The following is a 25,752-nucleotide window of genomic DNA, read 5'->3' on the forward strand; positions in this document are numbered from 1 at the left end:
TTCACCTTTTTTTTTAACAAGCAGAAGATCCACATAGGCAAAAGAAATTTGTGGTGCCCAAGCTACAGAAATGCCCCAGTTGTGTTGTGCTTTTTTCTGTGTGAGACTTGAAGGGGACAGAGCAGCCTGCGGGAAGCAGGCTTCTACAGCTGCGTTTGTGCAAGGACTGGCTGGGCAGTGTTTGATAACCGTATTGTGACGTGTCCCAGTAACCCTGATATGGAATTGGGTAATAAAAATCTTTAATTAATTTTAAAAGCCCTTCTGTAGCATTAGCACAGGGCAAAAAGGTCTTAGTTGAAATCGGAATCAGGCTCATTAGATTTTGAGAGAAGTTACTTTGCAAATGACTTTTTCCTTGATTTATTTCTGTATTCATTTACTAATTACACAGCTCAGTTTTCTTCAGCCCACAAGCCCAAACCCACTTGTAGAAGGGATGTTCTGCAAAATGCCCCTAGAGGAAACCCAGTTTGGTACCTGCCCATCAAGGAAAGAGTCCCTGAGCAAGGGGGCTGTTTTCCTGTCAATGTAGCATTCAAATTTAGCTTCTGCCACTGTAGGCAACGTGGCATTAAAAGAAGGAGCTTAAGTTATTAAACTGAGCTGCTTTAATCATCCAGTTCAGGGAAATCCATTGCTACAGGAGACCTGAGGATTAATGTATTTTTACCGCAAAGCCAATACATCTATTCTGATCAGTTAGCAGTCGCTCACTTGTGCATATGAAACTTCATTCTCCGGGTTTGCACTCAATAGTATGGGACCGAATGGAGTTTTATTTGGAGATTGACCCTGTTACCTTGAATCTTATCATTCTGGTAGCTAGTTATGTTATTTTGCTTCTGGTTTTCCTGATCTCCTGCGTGCTCTATGACTGCAGGGGGAAGGATCCCAGCAAGGAATATGCTCCTGAGGTCCCTGCAGACACCCAGCCTCCGATCCGGCTGGTGGTGATGCAGCAGGGCTCCCCCGGCACCCGCTGGGCAAAGGGGCTCGTCTCTGGCTACGAAAACTCCTCTGACCTGCCAGGGAAAAGGACTACTGTTGTGTAAGGGGACCCTGCCTCAGAGCTCCGGTTTCTGCCGATCAGCTTGCCTCGTCTGCTATGTTTACTCTCCGTTTGCAAAAGGATAACGCGTTCACAAGGTAAGTTGAGACGCCAATTTATTTGATACGGTGCCATTGCCAAGGGGGTCATTTTATGTTCAGCTATGCTCTGCATTGATATAGGCTTGCAGTCCTGCCTGCCATCCATAAAGAGACTAATTTCCATTTACGCTGCTGCTGCCTTGCAGCCCACTGGCAGTCAGAAGCAGTGATGCTGTTATCCACTCGGGCACCGAAGAGGCCTTGGTTTAATCTCAAGTCGTGCTCGGTACCATTGTTGTTGCAGGAACACAGTGTTTTTCAAAGCATCCCATCCCAACGGGCTGAGCTGCGCTGCTCTGCAGCCTCGGCACATCTTTCTCAGCCGGCAGAGTGCAAATGACCTTGGAAGGCTGTTTATCTCTCCTGTGAGAAAAGAAACGCTAGGGATTTTAAAAGGCTAGAGATAGTGTCTTTCTGATAGAAGCCAGCTGCTGCTCCCGTCAGAATTTAATACTTTCCATGTTGTCTATAAACTCCCCAGAGGGCAGTGCCAGCCCTGCCTTGGCACTTATTTTCCGTAGGTAGAACATAAGCTCTGCTTTTACAGTCCGGAGCACCCCTTGCCCCACACAAATCACCTGACAGGATACAATATGCTTCCTGGGAAAGCTGGGTACAATGCCTCCTACCTGCACGAAAGCATGAACCGGGGTGAATTTACCAGTAACGATAGGCGTGTGTCTCTGCCACCGTCTGCCCCACTGAAACAGGAATTTCTGACCCTCTGCAGCAAGAGCGACCTACGTCCTGGCTTTCAATGTGCATCTCCACGTGTCTGACCTTGCCTCTTGCCCCGAGCCTTCCTCCAGCTGTGTCATGTTCCAGCTGGGCCACATGAAGGCTGTTACTGTATCTCCTGTAAATCTAATGTTATCTGCATCAGCTCCTGTTGTTCTTCCCATGATTTGTGAGCTATAAGCTAAAGGCCTTGGCTAGCAAGTTTCTTCCACATCTTCCTTGTTTTCTCCCTCTCGGTGCTCGGTAGACTTCAGTTCACATCCTTTGAAAGGAAGGGAAATGTTTTCTTTGTGGCTGCAGTGTTGGGTAGCTGCTTCTGAGCACAGCCAGCTCAGGTCCTGCCCTGTCCCCGTCAGCCTGGGCTGCAAAACCCACCCAAGAAGCTGGGGAGATGCTGCCCGGGTTGGTCCCTGCTGTGCTCCATGCTGGCAGAGACATTTTGCCAGCATGGAGCCAAACCAGATTTCAAAACTTATTTGGCTGCAGGGAATTTGTGGCTTAAGTTGGTTTGTTCTACCCAAACGTGTCCATGTTTGAGCAAAAAACTGAAATCTGTTTTCTGAAACTCTAAGATAGGATGCCAGGTTACTGTGTCCCTCTAGACAGTGCTTGAGTTACTGGGTATGGTACTCTTTAACTGGTGGATTTTAACTGGTTATTAAGGGAAAAATAGCATTGACCCCACACTACTGCAGGTGTCTGTCCCATATGCTATTTTACATAATCTTAATGTGAAGTACCCACAGGGTCCTACAGAAAGCTTAAGTAAACGTGGTGAGATTTACTACCTGTCTAGGTCAGGTGTCGTGGATGACTCACTGGATGCAGTGGTCCTAATGCCTTCAGGACAGGCATTTTAAATACTTCCAGAAATATACTGCAGCAAATCGAACCACAATCGCTGTAGCTGGATTGCATGGTTTGTACTCCAGCTGGGTAGTAACTGGCTGCCTGTGCTACACCCCCAGACGTACTGATTGATGCATCAGCTGGCAGAGCATCCTGGCACTGGCAAAGAAATCTCGAGGTATGGAGTATCTCATTATTTATCTGTATTTTTAAAAAAGAAACCAGAATGGTTAGTGGTTCTTTTGGTTTCTAACTTCTTGAGGGTGAGCCCAGGTTTTGTTTTCAAGCTGTCCTCTACACCCCTGTGAGTTGCAGATACACCTGGCTTTGGAGGGAAGCTGGAACTGGAAGGAAGGCTCCTGAGAGCTGGAGTAAAACCCTTGATGTGACGAAACTGGTAATAAAGCAGAAGTTTGTGGGATGATCCTCTGCCACATATCATCATGCTGAAATAATTATGCTGAATGTCTTATTTTGGTTATTTAGCACTGAAAAAGTGCAATCAGTTAACTGCAAGTTGTGGCTGCTTTGGCAAAACTTGGCAGTGACCAAGCTGCTGGTATGTTATGGCCACTGCCACCCACGCAGGCCAGCGTTATCTTTCCTTGGGCTCTCCTATCTGCCTTATCTTCAGTTTACAAGCTCTTAAAAGCTGTTTGCTTGTTCATATATCATCCCACCTACTAGGAGCCTTCTGAGTGATAAGAGATCCTTGGTGTTAGGGAACAGAAATAATAAACTTTGCTAAGAAGACTTTGGGGAGACTAAAAAGAGCTCAAAAATATCACAGGTGTGGCACAGCTGTTTTCTTTGGTGAGATGTCATATAAAATGCCACAATGCCAGCAGAAAAGCTCTTTGATGAAGGTCACGCAAATGATGTAATGATACCATGACACATCTGCTGTATCTTTGCACTGTGTTTATGTAAGTAATACATGCAGAGATAGAGACTTGCAAGGCTATGTTAATAAATACTTGTAGACAGCTGAAATTCTCCAGATACGTGTTTTTCTCTAACAGCAAACCTTTTGTGTATGCCAGCCACAGACTCTTGGCTCCTTGAAACTCAGTGGCAAAGTTGTTGATTTTTGGCATGTTCGGGTTTTCTTGTTTAAGCTTTAGGCAGCGGGGCTGTAGGGCAGCAGGCAGTGCCTGGGGAGGCTGCAGGCAGCGGAGCAGCTCCTGGGAGCACAGTGTTCACTCGTAAGGAAAGTTATCAGTTGTGATAGAGCTGGTGGACTCTGCCCTGAAACGTGGAGGTAAATGACACTTTCCTCCTGGCAGCATTTCTAAGCAGTAGGTAGAACCCCCTTCCAGAAAATGAGACTAAAGTGCATCAGGACTTTACCTTCCCAATAGGAATAAAATGACTTTCTTAGGTTTGTCTATACCAGGACAATCCTGGTGTATTAAAGCAGTGAGAGCGCCCTTGGGTACGTACAGAGAACTGCAAGTAATCAGTCGCTGCAAGTGAAATTACTGCTTTGTGGAGGTCTCCACTACCATGCTTTATTTAATGACTGTGGCAAGATTAATGCATGCAAATGGACTTCTATCAGGCCAAGCCTGCAGGAAATCACCCTTGAAGCTGCATTCCCTTGAGTATTTGCAGTGCCCTGCCACGTCCCTTGCATCCTTGCAAGAAAATAGACACGACTATTCTCATAGCGGTGCAGCTATTTTCCCTAAAATATGTGGCGTAAAATGCATATCCCTTGTTTGATTTCACATGGTATAAAAAGCACCGTAAACCCAGGCTTCGCCGATAGCTGTACCAAACTGAGCTGTGCAGGGGAGTTCTGCGGAGACTGAGCTGTTCCTTGGAGATATCTGCAGCATCCTGCAAGCTCTGCTCCACAGCTGGCAGCATGGGGAAAGCGCCGGGACGTCACGCTGTCGAGATACACAGCTGCAGTAAAACAGCACTCATGCAGCTCTTTGCACATTCTCTGTATCAGGCACTTCCATCGCTGTTCAGTTGACCAGTTTTGTGCCTTCCGTAATCTTAACTGTGCCTGTGTAGATGTGTGTTTTGCCTAGAGGATTAGATGGTATTTTAAGGCCTGGACATGTAGCGCAGAAATACTGTTTTGAAGTAAGTGCCATTAGCAAATGAATAAGATGTTGGTAAAAACTGTGTTAACATTTATTCAGAAGCAATGAGTTGGAGAGCGTTGGATAGATAGACAAGGATTTAGGAAAGATGCTCTGTTCCCAGTTCTGCCCTTGGCTTATGGGTCATCCCTGGGCAGCTCATGTTCCCACTACACTTCGCTCCACGTGTCTCTGCTCCGCATCAATTTTCTTTGCTCTTCTGCCCTCTGCACTGAGATTTCTCTCCTTAGACATTTGTGTGGTTCATAAGGGGGTTACTACAGAACTGGCATGCAGGGGCTGCACCTGAATTTCACTCCATGACCTAGCCCCAGTAGGTTCAAAGAAAACAAAATAAAATATATTCCAACAGAAAATGGCCGGAGCGGGTGGTGCATAGAAATCCACAAACAAGCCACAGTAAATCTAGGGAAACCATGGACACAGAGCCTCAAAGCACTTGCTTTGGGTGAGCTGTGGTCATGGTGGCGGTCTGATGTTTGATTTGAAGGGAACTGCGTGGTGGTGGGAGGATTTATCGCTGTTCCGCAGGAAGCAGGAATTCAGTCTGCACTGGCTCGCTTTCAATTGGCTTTAGTGCCTTTTTAAAGTTATGTATTACCGCTTCTGTAAGGCCTTTATTAAAGGGTTACACAGATAGAGCAGGAGGATAAAATCTCCACATTTCTAGATTTCTTCAACATTAGTTCAAGTCAAATGTGTCATTAAAGTCTATGAATATATGTCTTTCATGTGAGCCTGTTCCACTGTAAATATACTGTCTAAGCCTTCAGATATTTTTTTTTTAATCCCTAATAAGCCACTACATATGAGTAGAGGATTAGTCCTGACAGGCTAACCCATATTCACAAGAGAGAATTCTTTCATTTTCTTTTTATTAGCACATTGTTCTTATGATGCAAATGCTCATCCCCTGACAGTGTTGCGTATAGAAGCCCAGTAACACATCCAATTCAAACCCCTTGGCTGTAAGAAGAGATAAAGAATAGTTTTTACTGCCTAGAACCACATCACCTTGTGTTATCAGCTATTCAGCTTGTGTAATGTTGGTGCTTTGGTGGGAATGCCAAGAGGCAAGAATTGATATTGGGTGTTTAATTGGGAATAGCGTTCTTCCAGCCATGAGCTAACACTGCTTTGTGCTTAGGGGAGCCCAACAGCCCAGAGTGCTGTCTTGCAGAAGGATTAAAACCCGCAAGCCCATGTCTCAAGCTGCCTTTGTACTTTTTATAGGGTAAAGCACTGACCTCTGTCTCCTGGTCCTGCTCCAGTCCAAATGACTTTGTGACATTCCCAAGTGCCTGACTCCCTGTGCTGAATCTGTCCCGTCACATAGGGTCTGGGTGCTGAAAGCAAATGCATGCGTACTGCTGATGTCCCTAAGGGACTCCTGCAGCCCGTACCTGAAATAGCTGCATTTCAGCGGTGGATGGAATGACAGCCAGAGCTGAAGGAAGGATACGCACGTGAGGAAGGTGTGAAGGACGGGGGGGGCGTAGGCAGGAGTCTGCTGGTGGCTGCTGCTGCGCAGGAGGAAAGCAGGTGGCCTTCAGGGGCAGCTGTCAGGACTCTGAGGTAGAGATCTGGTCCTTCATGCTTGAGTGATAGAAAACTAAATTAATTGTTTATAAATAAACTGCTCTGACATTCACAGCAGAAAGCTGTCTAACTTGACAAGAGAAAATCATACCAGAAATATAAGAGAGAGGAAAACTGGAACGGCTGCCATCTCTAGCTTCTGTTCCAGCTCCTGGTTTTGTCTCCTTGCTCCCTCTTTCTCACGTGTGCTGGTTTCCTTGGAGATGCTGCTGCTTAGTTTCCTTCTCTAATAATGACACTTTTTGACATTAACCTTTCAAAGACACATTTCCACCCTAACATGACAATCCAGGTGCAGTTTTTAGAGGCAGATACTTGTCACAACGCATCTGAATCCAGCATCTGATCCCTCCAGTCAGGCTGCGGATGGGTCAGCTGCCTCCCCGATCTGCAGCAGATGCTCTGTGTGGGCAATGAAACTGTGCCCTAGTTTCTCCATCTGTTAATGGCAGTAATAATTGTTACACAACTGGGGTGTTGGGTTGATTTAATTAATATTTATGAAGGAACATGAGATCTTTTCACAGGCAGTGCTGTAGAGATACTGTTAATTATGAATGATCATTTATTTGTGTCTCTTCCTAGGCACATAGGAGACTTGGACATATTGCTTAAGCACCCGCATTTTGCACTCCTTCGGTATTGAAGCTTATCAGGCCCGCAGTATAGCTCTTCATTAACCTAAAAATACACTGAGCTTAGCTGCTATTGACTTCAGCATGAGCAGAGAATAATAGGCTTAGCATCCACCTCTATTTGTATTAATGATATTACCTAAATCATCAATTTTTTTTATAACTTCATTAGGTAATATTTTTCGTGTTCTTTTTTTAGCCTGGCCACTTATTCTAAATAAAATAAATGTACAAATTCAGACCAATCTCAAGAAAGGGGAGGGGAGGCAGCAATCAGGCACATCCTTCCACCTATCCCTTCCTCAAAAAACACAGTGGGGCCCCTGAAGTTCTTAGGGATTAATGAGAGTTGCCCCAGGTTTATTGCTGGAAACTGGGCATGTATAATTAAAATCTAATAAGCATAAAGGTGGATTGAAAAAAAGATCTGTGAGTAGCAGCACTTGGTTTAATGTCTACATGTGCCACGTTCATTGTACCACTTGCTTATAATAGCGCTTATTACAGGTGATTTCTTTCCTATTCTCTGCATATTCTTCCCCTCTCAGGGGCACATTAAGCACAGACTTGACATGTCACCTACTTGTTTCCTCAAAAAGTGGAAACCAACTTGTTTTCCTTCCGAAAGAGCAGACAGCAGCAGCCTTGGCTGGCTTGCTCGGGGGGAACACACTTCACCTGTCCTAGTCTGAAGGACACGTCCCTTAGCAGAGGGAAAGGATCTGTGCCATTTTTGGTTGGTTCCCTGCTTGGAGCAGTGCAGGGATGTGGTTTGCTATCTGCAGGGCTCGAGGCAACATTTCCATTGAATCATTTCTCTTCAGCCACCAACTGCTCTGCAATTTTCAGCCCTCCAGGCAAAGCATGAAGGTTACAGTGGCAGATAAGGTGTGAACCCAGGGACACTGGAGGGAAAGAAGAACTTTTTACTATGATGGGAATAGTATTTTATCACTTTTCAGGGCATTAGTTTTAGACCAGGTTTACACTGGAACCAGGGTGGTTTAATAATGGGTGGTGGTTTTATTATTAGCAAAAACTCTGATGCAAACATGATTACACCAGGAAAAAGTAATTTGACTATAAGCTTTATTTTGCTTGCTGAAACTATGTGTACTAACTTGGCAAATAACCTCCTTAATTAATTGAAGCTCTGTTTACAGTTGACGGAGAGAGACAGCTTGTTGGGACATGCCGTCAAGTCTTTTCTAGTGCAGACAGGGCTCTATAAAGCTGCATTTTTATTTATATACATCTGCAGAATTGAAAATAGGGGCAGTGCTTGTAAAGCCAAGTGTTTTGTCCCTGGGGTATCGAATGGAAGGCAAATCTTTGGCATCAGGAGGCTCCGTGTTTGTTTTGGGAAGGAGAGCTGGCAGGGATCCCAACGCAAACTCTGAACATCTGAGGAAAAGGCTGGCTGGAAAGAATTATGTTGTGACGCAGACAGGGGAAAGCCAGGAAATTCAAAGCCAGGACAGAGACTCCTACCTTAACTCATTCTGGCATGGAAAAAATAATTGTGAAGTGTTAACACCACTTCCTTGGGATATGGATTTATGAAACGTGCTGGTGTTTAAGAGTTCCTTGGGACGATGGAGGTTTTTATCAATTCGTTGTGGTAGAGGTTAGAGAACTGCTTGGACAAGTGGGAGCTTTTAGCCATAACTGGAGAAGATATGGCTCATCGCTGTCAAGTCTGTGTGGTTTTGCAACTGTCTTGGCAGGGTTATTTAGCCTGGGAGGACACATGCTGCTCTCCTGTTACTAGCTCTATAGAGTGGAAGGGACAAAGGAGCCTTTTTCTTTCCCTCCAGCTAACTTTGACTTGTCAGCTTTGCAATGTGGCAGATTCCAGGGGTTCTCTCCTCTTGCGATTTTGTGTTCTCAGTATTACAAAAGTCCATCTGCTTCTTGGGGTGACAGTTGCAGGAGGATGTAAGATACTGTGGCGGGCTGGTTAATGGGAAATGGTTTTGCAGATGGGTTCACTGCTCTTCCCCTTTTGCAAACAGAAGATGCTTTGCCTGCTTCATCTGCTTAAGGTGAATACGTGGGTTTATTTCGCTGCCTGTTTGCTCTGGTAGTGTGCAGTAGAAGAGAGGATCCCCCAGTGTGGCATACAGCATCCGAGAGCAGCGGGGAGCAAGCAGTGTTTGTGACAAGAGGGCAAAGAAAGGTTCCAGCACTGAGGGGGCTGAACAGTGCCTGTTAAAACTTCCCCCCAAAGGTTCCTGAAGCCTGTTCCGCAGGGCAGAGCTTCAAAGCACGGTCACGCTGTCAGGCCACCGTTTCCTGTTTTGTTTAACAGCTGCTTGGGAGGAGGTGGGTTGCGACCGACCGCGGGTGTTTCTGTGCCCTCTCTGCTGGGAAGCGCACAGGGTAACCTGGAGTAACAGCCGTTAGAGAAGCCAGGTAATTCCATTTGTTTTAGAGCAGAAGTCAAAGCATACTTAGTGGATGAAAAGGATGAAGGAAAATGGCTTGAAGCCAGGCTGTGCCCTCATCACACAAGGGTGAAGCACCTCTCTTTGGTTCTACACTTAGCAAACTCTTACTCTTACCTGGACTGGACCAGGTCCAGCTGTTTGCTGTGGTTACTTGCTTTCCAGGCAAGTGCACAGCAGCACTCTCAGCTGCCTGATGCAGACGGCATCCTTTGATCTCCGGGTACTTCCCATCCTGTGCAGACAGGTGGAGCGAAAGTGGGGTCTCAGCAGCCACCTGCACGTGCTCAGAGGCCAGACCCCGCAGGATGAGCCCCCAGACCTCACTAGGGTTGCAGTGGTGCGTGTCCTCAGCAGGGCCAGGCAGGACGGGTGCTGCTAGCGGCACAACCCCGAGCGGAGCAGCACATAACAAAGCTGCAAGCACATGGGGCAGCCTCCTGTCACCACATCCTCTTCAGCGCAGCGCTCAGAAGCATCCTTTTGGGTCAGAAGCATTTTCCCACTCTCATTTGATTTAAGCACTATCCCATCCAGATTAGCTCTGCTCCTACTGGGCACCAGCTTTTCTGTCTTAATGGATAAACCTCTGTCAGCCAGATCACGTCTGTCTCAAACTCACGGAATAACCTGCCAGAAGGCAACAGGAGCTCAGATAAGCTCTGAGTTCAAAGGGGCACTTTGGGCTTAAAACTTGCAGTGTTGCCCATTCATGACTTTAACCTGGGGCAGGGACAGCAAGCGCCCAGGATGACTGGAACAGGGCAAGGCTGCCACGCTTCAGAGAGAGAAATAGGTTGGTAGGTACAGCCCTGGCTGCTGACACACCGCAGGCTCCTGCAAGGGGCATGTGGTGAAGTCAGAAAATGCTTTAATGTTTTGCCATGGATTTAAAAAATGGAAACAATCATAGTGCATCTCTTCTAATAAATGATAATACAGAAAGAAAAGCAACTCTATCAGCTTCTATGGGTTCTATACCCATATTAACGTATAATGGATGTATATAGCTACAGAGAGACACATGTCTTTGTGCACATAATAACAGGTTGTTATATAAAGATTGCAGGTGCTTCTGTTTTAACCCTGTATTACAGCATCTTGAATTCAATACAGAAGCCACCCCGGCTGGATTCTCGTTCTTCACCTCACCTTGGATCACCCTCTTTCTCTTCTCCAGAATGTCATGGAACAGGGCAGATGATCTCAGTCAACTGCATAAAGCAATTACTGTCCTAAGCATCATCTTTCCAAAAAGCGCATTCTGGGATACAGGGACAGCCCACCGTGTGCGCTTTGTGTCTCTCCAAAAATCATTGGTCTTTCCATCCTCCACTTTTTTTGGATTTGCAGTGGCCAGATTCTGCTGCCTGGGAGTCATGTGTGAACCCGGACTGGCTCTGGAGCTGGTGGGCTGCGCTCTGCTCTCCCCGCTGCAGGCAGGAGGTTACTTGAGGTAATTCAACAGGATTTCAGAGGAAATACCCAGGGGTGACATAAGTGCAAGTGCAGTGCAGGACAGAAAGTCCAGATGTGCATGGGTAGGTACAACCACGATTAATATTTGGCTGCCATGCTTCAGAGCCTGTGTCAAGACACAATTTGCCTCCTGGATGTGCTGCCTGAGTGTTTCTGTCATCCGTCCCTGGTTTCAGGTTGAGTGGCTCTCTGGCTGTCGGTTTTCACACTCCCTTTGTTGCTTTCTGTACATGACCACTAATTACTCCAGCTAATTAACTGTTAAAAGACAGTGTCTTGGTCCTCAAACCCAACCCATGGATTTGAGGAAAACCCTCCTGAGAGGCAAGGGCAGCCACAGTTGTGAGCACACTAAAACGTGTCATTGCAGCATGCACCTGAGAGACGTAGCACTTCATTTTCTTTGCCTTCCGAGGGCCTCGAGCCACGTTTTTACTTGGTCGTCAGTCAGGATGCTTCGTAGTGGACAGACAGCATTTTTCAAGTGGAGATGGGATGAATGAAATCAAATACTTGTTTCAATTTGAACTAAAATATTTCATCTAATCAGCCCATCTTCCTCTGACACCTACCCATGGAAATACAGACTACACAGTGGCAAGTAACAGCTCTGAACCTAAAACTCGAGTCTCTCCCTCAGAGTCTGAGTGCTGTGTTCAGCAGAGATTTCACTGCGTTCCCATTTTTTTGCATTATTTGAGGTTTGGTGCAGTAGGAAGAGTTGCTCCTTTTGAAGACTTCAGCGTCTGGCTAAGCATCTCACTCTCTAAGTAGCTTTGCACCTTCAGCACTGGGTTCCTGCGCAAAACCTGCCGTGCAGAGGGGATGTGCGATGCTGCTGATGCAGCGGCTCTGGCTGCTCCTTGCCCAGCCAGGGCCAGCGGCTGGTAACAAGACCCGTGTCTTTGTTGACCTGAGATCTCATTTCTGGCGGACCTGTACAATGATCTGTGCATTACGGAAGATGGACTTGTACACAAGCTATAAATCATCAGGTCTTTTCTTGTACTGCCTTTTGCATATAAGGTAATAGCAGTCCTACATTTTTTTGACAGTGCAGTAATTTATCATTTGACAGTGGCTTAATGTAAACCTGCTGTTCTTCTCACTGGAATTTGAGAACTGACATTACAAAGAAGTCCTTCCTTGACCTTTCCCTCTTGGACACTTCTGGAAATTAGAGTGTCTTCATTTTAATGAGCTCAGAGGATTGGGGATTTGCAAGAAAAAATATCAGCTTCAAAAATACCTAGCCTCCTCTGGCGAATATGTCAGGACATGTTTTTAGATACAGAGCTCTCTTACCTGAACAGGCTTGTGCTCTCCTTATTCTGTGCCTTCTTCAGCTGAGCTACTTCTTGGCTCCAGCCTACAGTTTATGATGCAAGGCCACGTTTACTTTGCACGAGGTATGTTGCAACATATAGATCAAATCTTCAGTTGGTATAAATCACTCCAGTCTTTGCTCCCCACTCTATCGCTTCTGCAGTCAAATCTAGGTGGCAAACCACGGGTGACTTATCTGTGTCTGTGTACATACGTACATATATATGCATAAACACAGACACGTTTGCAATATATATATACATCTTTACAAGGCTTCTAGGAGCTGTGTTTAAACTGACAACGCAATCATACATGCAAAGTGGAAGAAAATGCAGTAAATGGAACTGACAGTAAGAACAGAATGAGGTCAGGAGATGCCGATTTGGGGGCTTTCCTCTTTCCCAAGGGTAGATGGAGGGGTCCCTGGAGCTGCTCGATTCCCTCCCTGCGGGTCAGATCCTTGGCCACACGAGCTCTGAACTGTGCCCATGTGCAGGGATGAACCACGGGGAACATGGAGGGAGCTCAGCACCTGGAAGTGCTGCTGGCCTGCGGTCCCGTGCTCGTGCTGTCTGGGACGTGACTGCTGCTTTCCTAGGAGTGATGGTTTGTAACTAACTAGCTACTGGCCACAGGAGTTTGTAAAGGAAAATTAAATATTAGTCAGGAGTTGAAAAAATTCAACTGAATTTTTAATTATTTTTTTTTTTTTTTAACTAAAAAAAGTTTCAAAACTGGCCAGGCATCTTGTCTTTGAAGGTATTGAAGTTTTTCCATATTTGTCCTTTTTTGTTGGGTGAGATGATTTCTTCCAGCACTAGTGTCACAGGGTCAGTCAAATTTCAAGCCCAAGCTCATGCCTATGGAAATCCCCCCTGCCCTTTTACCAACCTGAGTGCCTGATTAGAAATCCAGTCTGCTTTCACAGCCAAGGGAGAGAGATGGGTACCTCCAGGGGAAATTTGGATCTCAGCTCGATTTTGTTTCTTCTGAGAGAAATGTGAAGTGATGAGGCACTCCATTTGGATGCACAGGGTCCAGTGGGAGGAACGCAGGTTTGGTCTCTACTGTACGTTTTGGGTTTCTGGTCCTGGAGGTGGTGCAAGCACAGCTGCATAGAAGATCCACTGCAGCTCCTTGTCTTAGAAAATGTTTGCTGTGAGAACTATACATTCGAGTTTGTATAGGTTTGGATGTTGTGTAAATAATAGTCTTTTGTAGTAACACCACACACTATCTTGCATACAGATTTGTTTAGCAGCAAGACAGAAAGCCTGGAAGAGAACCATGTTTGCAAAGGGCTGTAATGGCAAATGTTTCCTTCTCATGTTGAGGTGCAGCACGTAACAGACGCTGATAGGTAACAGAGAATCTGTAGGAAGGGTGGTTTATTCTGTCAATGTCAAATTGACATACAAAATAGTACGGCTTTGTACTTGTATTTGCTGAGTTTATTAGCGCAAATAACGGTGAACAAAAAATAAACCATAGTGAACATAAAATAAACCACAGTGAACATAAAATAAGCCATACTGAAATATAGGAGTGTCAGTAAACCCTTTCTTTGCTGCTGCCTCGGTGCATTTGTCCAACATGAGTGCTGAGCACTCCCCAACCAGGACCGAACAGTTCAGCTCAAGGAGAACCAAGGAGGAGAAGATAAAGATTATTGTTTATGAAATCAGGGTAAAATCTGGGTGGAGCAGAGAGATGTAAACATGGACACTGCTATATGAAGAGATGAAAGTGCATATATAAAATTCCCTTAGGCATTAAATCACAAGAGGCTTGCAGTGGTGCTGTACCAGGGTGGGATTGCTCTGCACAGAGCAGGACCTGCCGTTATCCAAGGAGTTCTCTGATTAAGGATGGCTTTAGCCTACACTGGTTTTAGCCCATTTTTAGTAACAAAAAAGAGCTTTACTACCTCACCTGCAGGGCAGCAGAAGACAGGGCTCACTTCTTCAAAGCTGCCTGAAGTCCCAGTGTAAGAAAAGTGACTGCAATTTCCTTGATCATGTCAAAAAAAATCTGCCACAGCTGACAGTTTCTGACTGTGCCCTCTCTTGGGAGCTGGGTGTTGGTTTTCCGAGTGGGATTGTTACTAGATACCAGCTTTGCCACTACAAGGTGAGGAAAACAGCTGTAGTTTTTACAGTCAGGTAGCTAAGCATGGTCATCCCTGAGTAGACCTATTGCGTTACGCTCACCTAGCTGTGGCGCAGTAAAAATTATACACGCCTTGTCTCCCCAGGGATTTTACAGCTATGGAGCTGAGGCACATTAATTATCCTGCCATCAAAACAAGCCATTCTCCTGCGCTGAGGACAAAGCTGCTGGCCTCAGGAGCTGGAATAACAGGGGCTACGTGAGGTCAGGGCTGGAGGTGAGCTGGCAGTGCTCCCCAGGGCAGGCACGCAGAGTGGCTGCCTGCATTCCCACGTGCTTAGCTCAAGCTCAGGCTCCGTCCCCTGCTATCATGCCCACTTTTGACAACAAAAAAATCCCAGCCTCACCACCTCCTCTGGGTGAACACTGGAGGAAGGATGGGCATTGTCCCATTCCCCTCCAAGTTGGGAACTCTCTCCAGCGTGCAAGAATTTCCAGCTGGCATAGGCACACCTAGCCCATGCTGCGACAAGCCCTTTTTCGGCAGCTGGGTGCACAGTTTTGGAGGGGGTGTCAGCATGGGAACTCCTGCTGGGGGCCCATCCTTGCGAAGCTGAAACACTAGTAGCAGATGACTGGGGTGCATCCCACGTGGGCTGATCAGTCCTTCATGGTGCTAAGGCTAGAGGGTGATGCACAGAGCTGGTATCTTCATGATGTTCTCCATCCTTCCTCCATCAAACCCTGGTTGCAGTGGGTAAATTGTGACCGAAGCAGAGACTCTGAACTGCTTGGTTTGTGGTTTTGCATTTCAGTATAAAAAGCAGGATTTGGGATGTAAAGCTGTGCAGCTAATGAGCCAGAATAAAGGTCCAGAGAGCAGCCCTGGCTTACACCAGCCATGCTAGAGTCACAGCTCTCAAAAGCAGCTGAGGATCTACCCTTCCAGCTGAGCAGCAAGGCTGGTTCATTCCTGTCGTGTCATGTTTGGTGCTGAGTGCAGGACCGCTTTCAGAGGCAGGCACATTCCTCACCCGCAGCAAAGTTTAATGGAGGGCTGACCCTTTGGGGCAGCTTTTTTATTGCAGGGAGGGGAGAGGGTTTATGCGAACTAGATTTGTGAAGGTGGTTGTACAAATATTTGTTCTCTGCTCCTTAGCAGCAAAGGGATGAGTACAAACAACATCTCCATTTAAGGTCCCACTCACTCGTTACAAAAGACTTGATCCAATTTTGGTTTTGTTACAGACCTCCAGCTCATTTTGTAGGTTTTGTAACGCGTCGCTCAGCCCCCACGCCATAGCACCGAACAGAGGCAAGAGTGTTGGCGGAGCGATGCTGCAGCGATGGAAATGCTCCTGCACAGGGAAGAGCTTTGGTCTGGGCAGTGGCTGTAAAAAAGGCACCTTTGGGATACTCAGTCCCTAATACAAGTCCGTCTATATTTAGTTATTGTAAGCATCCATCTGCACCCTGTGAACGCAGGATCTAGCCACAAGCATCCAGGCAACCGCATACCCAGTGCAGGTGGTTATTTACCCAATGAGACTTGGCTGTTCCAGGCAGTTCTCCTGCAGTTACTACATCAGAAGATACTGTTCTTACAATAGGAAATTAAAAAATTTCTAAAGAAAAAAAAAAAAAACCAACACAGGAAAAATTTTACCATGCGAATTCAGTGCACAAGTTAGATTAGGACTGCTCTGCAAACAACCCAGGATCAGGTCAGATTTTCAAGACTGCAGTTTATAAGACCTCTCCCTCCCAGCTTGGATTAAACTTTAGACCACAAATTAAAAAGTAAAGAGAAAATGTAATATTAAGTAGCTGCTCCCAAAGTGAAAATAGTCTGTTCAGGGTGTGATTTTTCCTACAGGAAAAATACTGTTTGATTATGGTGTTAAATACTGTGCCATATTTGACATTACAGAAAGACTGAGCCACAGCTGACTTTAATTCCGGTACTCCCTAATGTTAAGGCCTTTGATTTTTCAATTTTAGTACTATTCCTTTATGCTATAGGTGGAGAGATTTTGTGCATTAAAATGTTTATTTTAAAACCACCCTTTGTGTGGTGGAGCACAGGTCTCTGCTGTGCCTTTAGGAAAACTGTAATAATAACAGTTTGAACAAACTATCTTGGATGATTCCAAAAACATTTAGCTTAATTTCCTTTAGTGATTTCGTATCAGACATATCACCACTGTAATTTGATATTAATATTTTTTAAGTTTAAGTACAGGAACATTTGTGGTAGTTGTTTTTAGTAAGTTCCCCATTAATGTCTGCTTAACTGGAGACAGAAAGAGTCAAGCATACATTTAATTATGGAGAGTTCTGCATTATAGCATAAAATCTCAAATGAAAAGAAACACTCTTTTAATATGAATAATCTAGGGATTTAAAAGTATGTAATCTTTAAATAGCAGCATATTGATGACTAAAAGCAGTACTAATGGCTATTGCACTATGCTGCCTGTAGTTTAACAACTATTTTTTTTAACCTTCTACCTTGCAGGCACGCAAGTGCAGGCACAGCGTACCCCACGGTTTGGGTGGGATTAACGTGACAGTCCCAAGGGCTGAGCCTCTGCTCCCCAAAACTCTAAAGCGAGGGAGAGATGAGCTCCTCCAGCATCTCACCTCCCCTCTGCTGAAGGGCATCCTTCCTTGAAAGGGATTCCCTCCTTTTAGTCCCGAAGGGCACTAAAGATCTTTTAAATAGTTAACGTTCGTTCAGATGTACCCAGTTTTAGCTCTACTGACAAAACATGGGAACTTGGATTTGCACTGAAAAACCGAAACGTGCCTTTAGGAAATCCTGATAAAACTTTTGCCATTTTCACTGAAACCTTTACAGAGGTTTTCCCAGTGCCAAGGGAGGTAATAGCTCTAGGTTTCTTTTCTACAATTTCAAAAGCTAGTATTTAAGTAAAATACTATTACAAGACTCCAGTACCATTACAAAGAATTGGTAGCAATTCAGAAACCGACACTCCTATTCATGCTAGATGTGAGGCTGTTTGAAACGTGGCGTGTACAGTGGGTAACAGCCGTGCGGGGCAGAGCTGGCAGCGAGGGGCCAGCCGCGGGCGCGGGGCGATGCCACCGTGCTGGGTGGCTGTGTGCCCGGTACTGCCGGCCGCGTGACAGCCAGCAGCGGCGTGCCCCCCATCCTCACTCTCACACCAGGGCTGTATCTCGCCCTGTCATTTATAAAATTGATCCTGCTAAAACCAAACAGAGAGGAGGAGAGCCGTGTGACCTCAGCCGGGAGGAATGGTCCAAGCACAGCGCAGGAACTCCCAGGCTTTCATCTGCTGCCAGCGCCACGTCCCAGCTAGTGGGGAAGCTACTGAGGAAACAGATTTAGAAAGCGTGCCCTTCCTTCAAGGCTCTGGGTTCCGTTCCCAAAAGTGTGGCCTTGCAATTTTGCACCCACGAGCTACAGATAAGAAGGTTGTAGCATCCAGTGCAGCAGAACAAGGTAAGCCCCGCTGAGGATTCCCACTCCTCCTTGTGGGTAACCAGAAGCAGCTCAGAAGTGACAGCCCCGGGGAAGCAGCAGTTTCTGAAAAGCCATGCTCTGTACACACAGAGACCTCTATTTCAGCTCTCCATAGGGACATTGTTTATTTCTTGATTTTGTTAAACCAACTTATCTTCTCCCTGTAAATATTGCTGTTGAGCCTCAAGACCCAGGAATCCAGAGGACTGGAATAGGCTGTCTGAGGGTCCCATCTTGAAAAACAGCTTGAGGGACTCCTGTGCCCCTCTGGGCTGTTGTTTACCCACTCACTGTCCAATTAGCTCCTCAACACACCCCCCAATTATTAGGTGAGGGTTTTTTTCCTTTCAGGCCTTCAGCAGTTACACGGTGGGTCAGAGTCTCCCTGGTGTTAAGTCCAGTCACCCAGTTACATCACTGGAACGCTGTAGACTTTCATCCACCACGAAAGAAAGAGAAGTCAAGTCAGAATCTGCCTGAAAACTTATCCCTTCCACCAAAGATAATACAATTTATAATTCTATCTCAAGGGTGTAGTGAGAATTAACTGGATGGTGGAGGCAAGGACTCACAAAGGTTGCCAATAGTAGTAACATTTGGTTTGCACTCGCTCTGCCAGCCGAGCAGACAAATTTGCGCTGCAATCAAACCTCTTGATACCTTTGTCTCTTGCAAGTCCTTTAACCTCTCAGCAGTTTGGCCTGTCCACCAGTAATGAAATGGTACATACCAAGTGTCTCCCGTCATCCAGAAGGGACATTGCGAAACAGAACTCCCTCTGCTCTTTGTAACGTACCACAACCAAGGGAAAGAGCATTTGGATTTGTGATCTTGGATACCATAAGTTATTTCTGCAGAACCACTGGGAAAAAAACAGTCTTTCAACATATCAGAGAAGTTGCAAGTTGGACAGTCACCCAGCTCTTCTTGTCCCTGCCAGCCCCCCTGCTCCCTCATTCCTAGACTGGCAAGCGTTATTTAGATTGGGAGATATGGTAGGGACAGCGTATCTGATGTTTGTTGGGCTCTAGTAAAGAACATACTCATTTTGCTTCTGAGTTATATTTGCAAACAATAGAGCAAAATGGATTCATATTTCATTAAGCCTGTTTAGAAAACCTAGAAGACCTGAGATGATACTGTGCATCGGAGTACAGATGTTTTTTTACCCTTTCCAAATGTCTTTAAGGAACCTAAAAAAGAATAAAACTAACAAGCTGTCAGCAAGATGCTTTGTGAGGAAGCCCCACACGTTGCTGGCAGGAAGGGCAAAGTGAGCTCCCAGGCTGCCTGGCTCCGAGCAGCCCCCGCCACTGGGGCTGAGGCACCTCTTCAGTTTAAGCGACTTCCCTTCATCTTGATCTTTGTCCCCTATATTTGTTTTTTCGTGTTTTTTTTTTTTCTAAACTATTGAGAAAACTAGGTACGATGTTAAACTAAATTACTGTCATTAAAAAAATATATAATTCAAGCAAACATTTTAAAACTCTTAAATGAGAGACTATACAATCAGAGTAAAATTTCAACCATTTAACCACTGACAAGAAATCAATTTGTTTTCTTTTGCTAAATATGTTTAAAATCTCTAAGCAGTCCAAATGGGATGGGGAAATAATTTCCTCTCAGATGACAAATGATAGGCTAAATTCCACGCCCCCTGTTCACTTTAGGCTTGACCTAGAAATGAGAGTCCTTCCCTTAACTTAAATGGATTTTATGTCAGGCCCATTAAGTAACAGCTTATTTCACTTTATTGATTGTGATGTCAAAAACGAGGTATTAAGAGTGATTATGGATAGCAGACACATTCACAGAGCGAAACCCTAATGGTGGGAAGAAAAAAGGAGGGTAAGAGTTTTCCATGTCAATGTCATAAACATTGATTAAAGATGGTCCACTTTGCCTGTGGAAAGGAATTTAAACATGGAACTGGTTTATTCTGGTTTTGGTATAAGTGTGAACATTGTTCATTTACTTTTGAAAAGGCAAAAATGTGTGGCTAGATAAAATGTTGGAGCCAAAGAGAAATAACTTGCTCTGCATGGGTAACACGTTGCTAAAAAAATCTTCAAAAGCCTCCACTTTTGGAGCCTCAGCATGCATGCCAAAATCCAACATCTGCGAGAGGGCAATTAAGGCTGGGTTTTTTCCAGGAGTGGGGTGCAGCTGGTGATGATGCTTTTCTTTGCAGGCCACAGTAATGAGACCCCACCAGTGCAACTGGAGGATTGGGTGGGAGACTTGGTCTCCTAGGATCTACTGACACTGAAAGTATATATTTTTATAATACAGTTAAGAGCAATTCTTCATTCTCTATTGCAGACTTCCTAAAGGCAGGCTACAACAGAATCTCATGATTCTGTTATCCCTTTGGTTTAAGAAACTGAACTGTAATTTTTCAGGCATTCTTGACAGTATGGTGCAAACCAAACCTGAAGACAAAGGCAGCTGCTTAGCTCCCGACTCAGGTTATTTTTATTTGGCCTTTCATATAAAATTATCTTTATGAGTGAATTTTACCTTTATATTGCCTTTTAATAAACTCCTATTTGCCTGTTAGCTTTAATTACGTACTGATTTCTGGCCACTCAACCATAATCAGCAGGTTAAAATCCCTGATCATCTTTTTTATGGCGCACTTACTGAAAGCCAAGAAACGCTGACATTTGTTATTTCTAAACAAGCCTTGAATTCTGTTACTTTTATGACTAAAGCTTTCCCAAAGGAAACACTATGGAATCGATATCTGAAAGCAAGATATTCCTGTATTTTTTGAAGTAGAAGTTCTCTGCAGTTATTAACAGACTGGATTCAGCTGATGACTCAGAATTTGTGCAGCTGGTCCAAGGCCAGTATGGAGACTGACAAGTGCTGCTTTTCTCTCCTTCAGCTCTAAAGATGCAATCTTTTCTCAGTTACACAAGGCACCTCCTGCCCTTGTGTCAACTTCTTCATCTAAGAGGGCTGAATGCATAACAGGCAACAAGAAGGAATTTGATTTTTCACTCCAGAAAGTTCTTTTTGTAACAAATAAGTCAGTGTGATCCAGCTAGAGAATGTTACTGATTGAAATACGTTTGAGGTACATCGGGGATCCAGATGAACCCAAGTTTGCTAACCAAAACAAGGAAAAAATGTCAGTGGTTTTGAAACAGTCTCAACAACTGACATATTTGAAGATGTGCTTTTAGGATCAAGTATGCCATGGGATCTCAGCAACTTGCCTTTTCATATTTTCCTTTGTTAAAAAATACAGATTAATATCAAATTTATCTTCTTTGGTTTTCTCAACATGCACTTTGAAATCTATGTAATTTTGTTTTCTACCAGAAATGCAATACATGGCAGGACTATTATTTGATACACAGACCAAATGACTGCAAAATAATGTTTCTCCATTATTTTCCTGAATATGCAATTAAATTCCATTAGTCACATAGATAATCAAATTATAATTTCATGTCTCTCTTGTTTAGGAGCTTAATACTCATTGATCTGAAGTCCCTAAATCAGTGAACAACCAGCATATATGCTTTCTGCATTTTGGCTTAAGTTTTCTAAACAATCAGAGCTTAAATTTTTTATGACATATTTAGGTTTTATTTTTATTATAAATTTCCAGACTCACACCAAATTTTAAAATGTTAATAACTCAGCCATTGCTTTCAAGGTCTCAGTTCACAGATGATTTAAATAGTCAAATAATTTGAAAACACTCTCTTCTGAGAGTTTATAGCTACAGTACTCATTTCCCATTATCTGCTCTTATATTAAAGATTCTATCGACTTGAAGTACTTTTCCATTATTTCCCCAAGGTACATGTTTATTCTCCCCACAAAATCTTGTGGGTTTGTGGCCATGGAAAATACACTTTTCTCAGAAATACTGATAAAAGAGAGACCTTCAGCAGAATTTGACATTATCTAGCCTCATGTAATCTGTATTCTAACACATGGCACAACCCTGTAAACCCACTTGTTCTACTTGCAGTAGATCTTCTCGATTATATTACTGGGTAATGCTGTCATCCCATTTCAGGTTTAATGCTGGTAGCAAGAGCTCTCTGACTTCAGGTAAATGTTTATGTTTCAACATTTCCACTGCAAGTGGCTGTATATGCCAAGGAGCTGGCCCTTCTTAGATACCTGTGATCACCCTAGAAAAGTTGCCCAAGCCAGAACTAATTCCATTAGTGTTTGGAAAGCTATTTATAAACCTGCCATCAGTGGAATGACCTTATTAATTAGATTGGGGGAAGGCTGAGGGAGGGAAAGGTGCTTGTTACACAAGACCACTGACATGCATTTCAGTAAGAGATGCTTTGCCTTCAAGCTAGGCTCAAAAGAGACTATTAGATAAAGCTGAAATCTGGGTCAGTTTGCAGCAAGGAAAAAAAAAAAAAAAAAAGAGGCAAGCTCCAGCCATGCTGCCTGCAGGACCTTCGTTCTGGTTCAGACCCAGAGCGTAACTGTTCACAGGGTGTTACTCTGCTGCCATGTGTCCTCAGATGTGCTAAGAAAGCCCAAGGGGTTTCTCTGAAGGGCTTTGGGTTGATTTGACCACTTGATCTGTACTGCAGAGACATGTTTGAGGAGATGCTAAGAGGAAGCACAGCCTCAAGCTTTCCCCCAACAATCCAGAGCACCCCACAGCTTCAGCGTGAGCTCGTGCCTAAAGTGGAGCACGAAGTGCTTTATCTTGAGCTCTCCTGAGACCTATGGCTGTCCTGGTCTTACAGTCCATATTATTGCAAAACTGTTTTTTTGTATTAGAAACTTGAAAAACAATAGAATTTCCTTTAATTGCAAAAGTAAGTTATGTTTTACTCCTTGTTACTCATGTTACAACCACAATGACTCCAGAATTTGTTCTCTAAGGAAGGGAAAAAGCTCTACCTCTCAATTTTTTAAATCAAGCCTTACTGAAACCATCACCTTTTTCCATTATCACGTATACCCATAAGAAAGGAGAGCTAGATCCTCATATTCTGTTTGCTGTGAAGTCAAAAGAAGACAAAAAGGTATTTTTCTCCACCCTTATTTACCAGAAATGCTTAATTTATTCTCCCATGTAGACTGGGAGTGGAGAGGAGTTTCACCTGTAAAACTCGTTTCCCATGCCTCATTAAGGGCCCCGTGCCGCTCAGCCTGCCTCCCTGCTGCATTAAATTGGCTAAGAGCTTCGTGAGCCACAGTATGCTGCCCTGCTGCCTCCAAAGTCAGCCTGCCACCACCAGCAACTCCAAAAAGTAAGTACCTGGGAACATTAGCAGTGCCTTGTCACCAGCACATCCGCTTTGGCATCTGTGGGGCTGCTTATGGGTGTCTGCTTCTCTGTTATCTGTTTAACAAATCAGGCGACTAGTTATTGTGCAGGCTTATAATAAGAACTTGTCTGTGCGGAACAGCTAGAAGAAATGGCTTTGGTGTGAGATGTTTAGTTTTATTAATGTAACCTCCTGACAGAATTTCATTCACCACTGACATCTTAGTGCCACTTAAATTTTCATCTTGCGTGGGGAAAAGGAAGCTTTCAGCAAGTCCTGCCTATTTGTTTGATAGATTTGTGCAACCCAAGAGCATTTTGCAATGCAGTGAAAACTACAGACCCTACTTTTGTGTCCCTATTTGCATAATCCTCTAAAAGCGTTTGGTGTCTGATTCAGAAATTAGGCATGTTTCTGTGTGTCAATTTAATGCTCGTAAATAGCCCTGGAGTACAAATCCTTCATCCCTAGAGAAGTAGAATATGCCTGTGAAGGGCCGCAGGAGATTCTGCATGGGTAAATTTTGACCTAGAAATAACCAGGGCAAACCACACAGCTCCTATGCTCACCGGCTTCACCGCTCAGACTGTCAAGAATAGCAACTAGTAAGAGCTCTGCTATGCAAACACCTTCTGTCTGGTGTCACATGAGTGTCTATTAGGTATCAGACTGGGATCACCTAGTTAATTTTGGACAATCCATTTTACAAATACCTCACAGCCCTGATCAGAACTAAATTCTCTTTTCCCAGTTAAAAAATAATAGATTAAAATTCTTATTAATGAACCCTTGGCTGTTGACACTCAACACATTGCTCTTTCTTCCAAACGCACTATGTGGTAGTGGCCCACAGCAGGGACGCATTCAGTAAGGAAAGTTCTTCCATCTTCTTGTAACCCTGACTCATCTATTAAAATACATTTCTGGCTGAGCTCGCTGTAACATATTTCTAGTCTTAAGAACATTTTTTAATCAAATGAACATGGAGTATTTGAAGATATTTTTTTCTTTCATACTTTGTAAATAAGAATAATCAAACTAATTAGGTTTTCCTTCCTTAATTTTGTATGCTTAATGCCAATTTTTGGATGTAATGGTTGTTCAGCCCATAAATAAGGGGTTTCTTTTGTTGTGATTTTTTTTTTGAGGCATTCTGATTCATTACATCATAAAAAGCAATTACAGAGATTAGCTCAACAAGAGTTACTGGTACTAAAACCATGTTACTGGTCAGGACCATCTTAATAATATCTATGCTGAGTAATTTAGTGGTCTCCTTAAGAGAGACAGACATTCGGTTCAAATCTTCCAGTTTCATCACTGCTGTCATGACGCTTGGTGGTGGTCTTAACCTGGTTCCACTCGGCCAAGCTTCATGACCTGAATGTTCTTGGTTTTGTTTGAAACGGATTTATATTTTTTTTTAACCGTATCTTGAATCTGTAAACCTTTGATGCTCCAGCAACAGGAAGCTACACCACACACCACTTGTTGTTTTAAAGACCTTGCAATTTGTGAGATCTGTGACCACAGAACCAAAGTGGAAAAACAGGCTTTCAAAACTGTGAGGAGAAAAACCCGATGACACATTTGGATCAGATGTCAAAGGCAGCAAGGAAGGAAATCAAAATGAGAGTGGCTTGGGAAGAGACAAAAGAAAAAGGCAAAGGGCAGCAGAGGGAGCGAGAGAAGACAGAGACAAAATGCAGCGCCTCTGTGTGCACCTTTGAAAGTCTCAGCAGATTCATTTGACAGGAGTCAGTCCAGCTTTTTACCAGAACCACAAAGAAGCCAGCCTTCCAGCCATGGTGTCCATAATGTCACACATTCCTGAACATTTTTACAGCCTGAAAGAGCAAATTATTGGGGCAGCCATAGAGGAATGCAAGGATGGGCGTGTGGTATTGAGCAGGAAGGTAGCTGCGCCACCACAAGTTCTACCTCGAAATAAAGCCATGCTGTTGGGATACTACTGAAGCTTCAGACGTTCAGATCCAGCCGTGCGTGTGTGGCTGGGTTATTCAGCGGTGTCCTCAAACTTTATTCCTTTTGGAGTAATAGATAACATAAGCAATATGAAATTTTATTTAGCAGTGACACTGTTAAATCAGATGACAGATTGTACTGACATTAATAGTGATATCTCACTGAGATTAATGGAAGTATTTCTCCGGGAACTACCTTGGCTCTGCATTTCAGGAGCTTTCCTTTTCAGCAACAAGCTCTACCCTCCCCTTTGAGCAAAGCTGAGCAACTGACTCTGTGGTCTTCTGGCCCAGCCCCAGCCACTCTTGCTGCAAGCCCCTGTTAGAAACGCAAAACTGCAATTTGTACCAGGAAAGCCTACTCCAGCCTGAAACTGGAGAAACCGAGGGGCAAGCCTTGCTGTGGCAGTTTGCAAAGCTGTTACCACCTTGTCATTTGCTCCTCCTGGCACGAAGAATTAGTAACAGGGACCGAGGGCCATGAAAAGTCAGATGTAGCCTGACGGGCAGCCAAGCCACGATGCTCTCACTTCCTCCTGCT

General features: G+C 44.4%; 1 protein-coding gene across 5 annotated transcripts in view; it reads left to right on the forward strand.

Moving 5' to 3' along the window:
• Positions 1–695: 695 nt before the first annotated feature.
• The window catches only part of MMD (monocyte to macrophage differentiation associated), a 44,187-nt gene continuing 19,130 nt past the window's right edge, over positions 696–25,752 (forward strand). The window contains exons 1-2 of one of the 5 annotated variants that reach the window (XM_037406434.1): positions 696–1,149; positions 23,035–23,208. In XM_037406434.1, coding sequence (XP_037262331.1) covers positions 1,109–1,149; positions 23,035–23,208 — 215 coding nt within the window. In that variant the 5' untranslated portion in view covers positions 696–1,108. Of the gene's footprint in view, positions 1,150–10,890; positions 10,994–11,059; positions 11,079–23,034; positions 23,209–25,752 lie in introns of those variants that run through there. The other 4 variants (XM_037406443.1, XM_037406455.1, XM_037406466.1 and 1 more) reach the window with 4 other exon arrangements.

The sequence above is a fragment of the Falco rusticolus genome, chromosome 1 (genome assembly GCF_015220075.1).
Source record: "Falco rusticolus isolate bFalRus1 chromosome 1, bFalRus1.pri, whole genome shotgun sequence".
Lineage (NCBI taxonomy): Eukaryota > Metazoa > Chordata > Aves > Falconiformes > Falconidae > Falco > Falco rusticolus.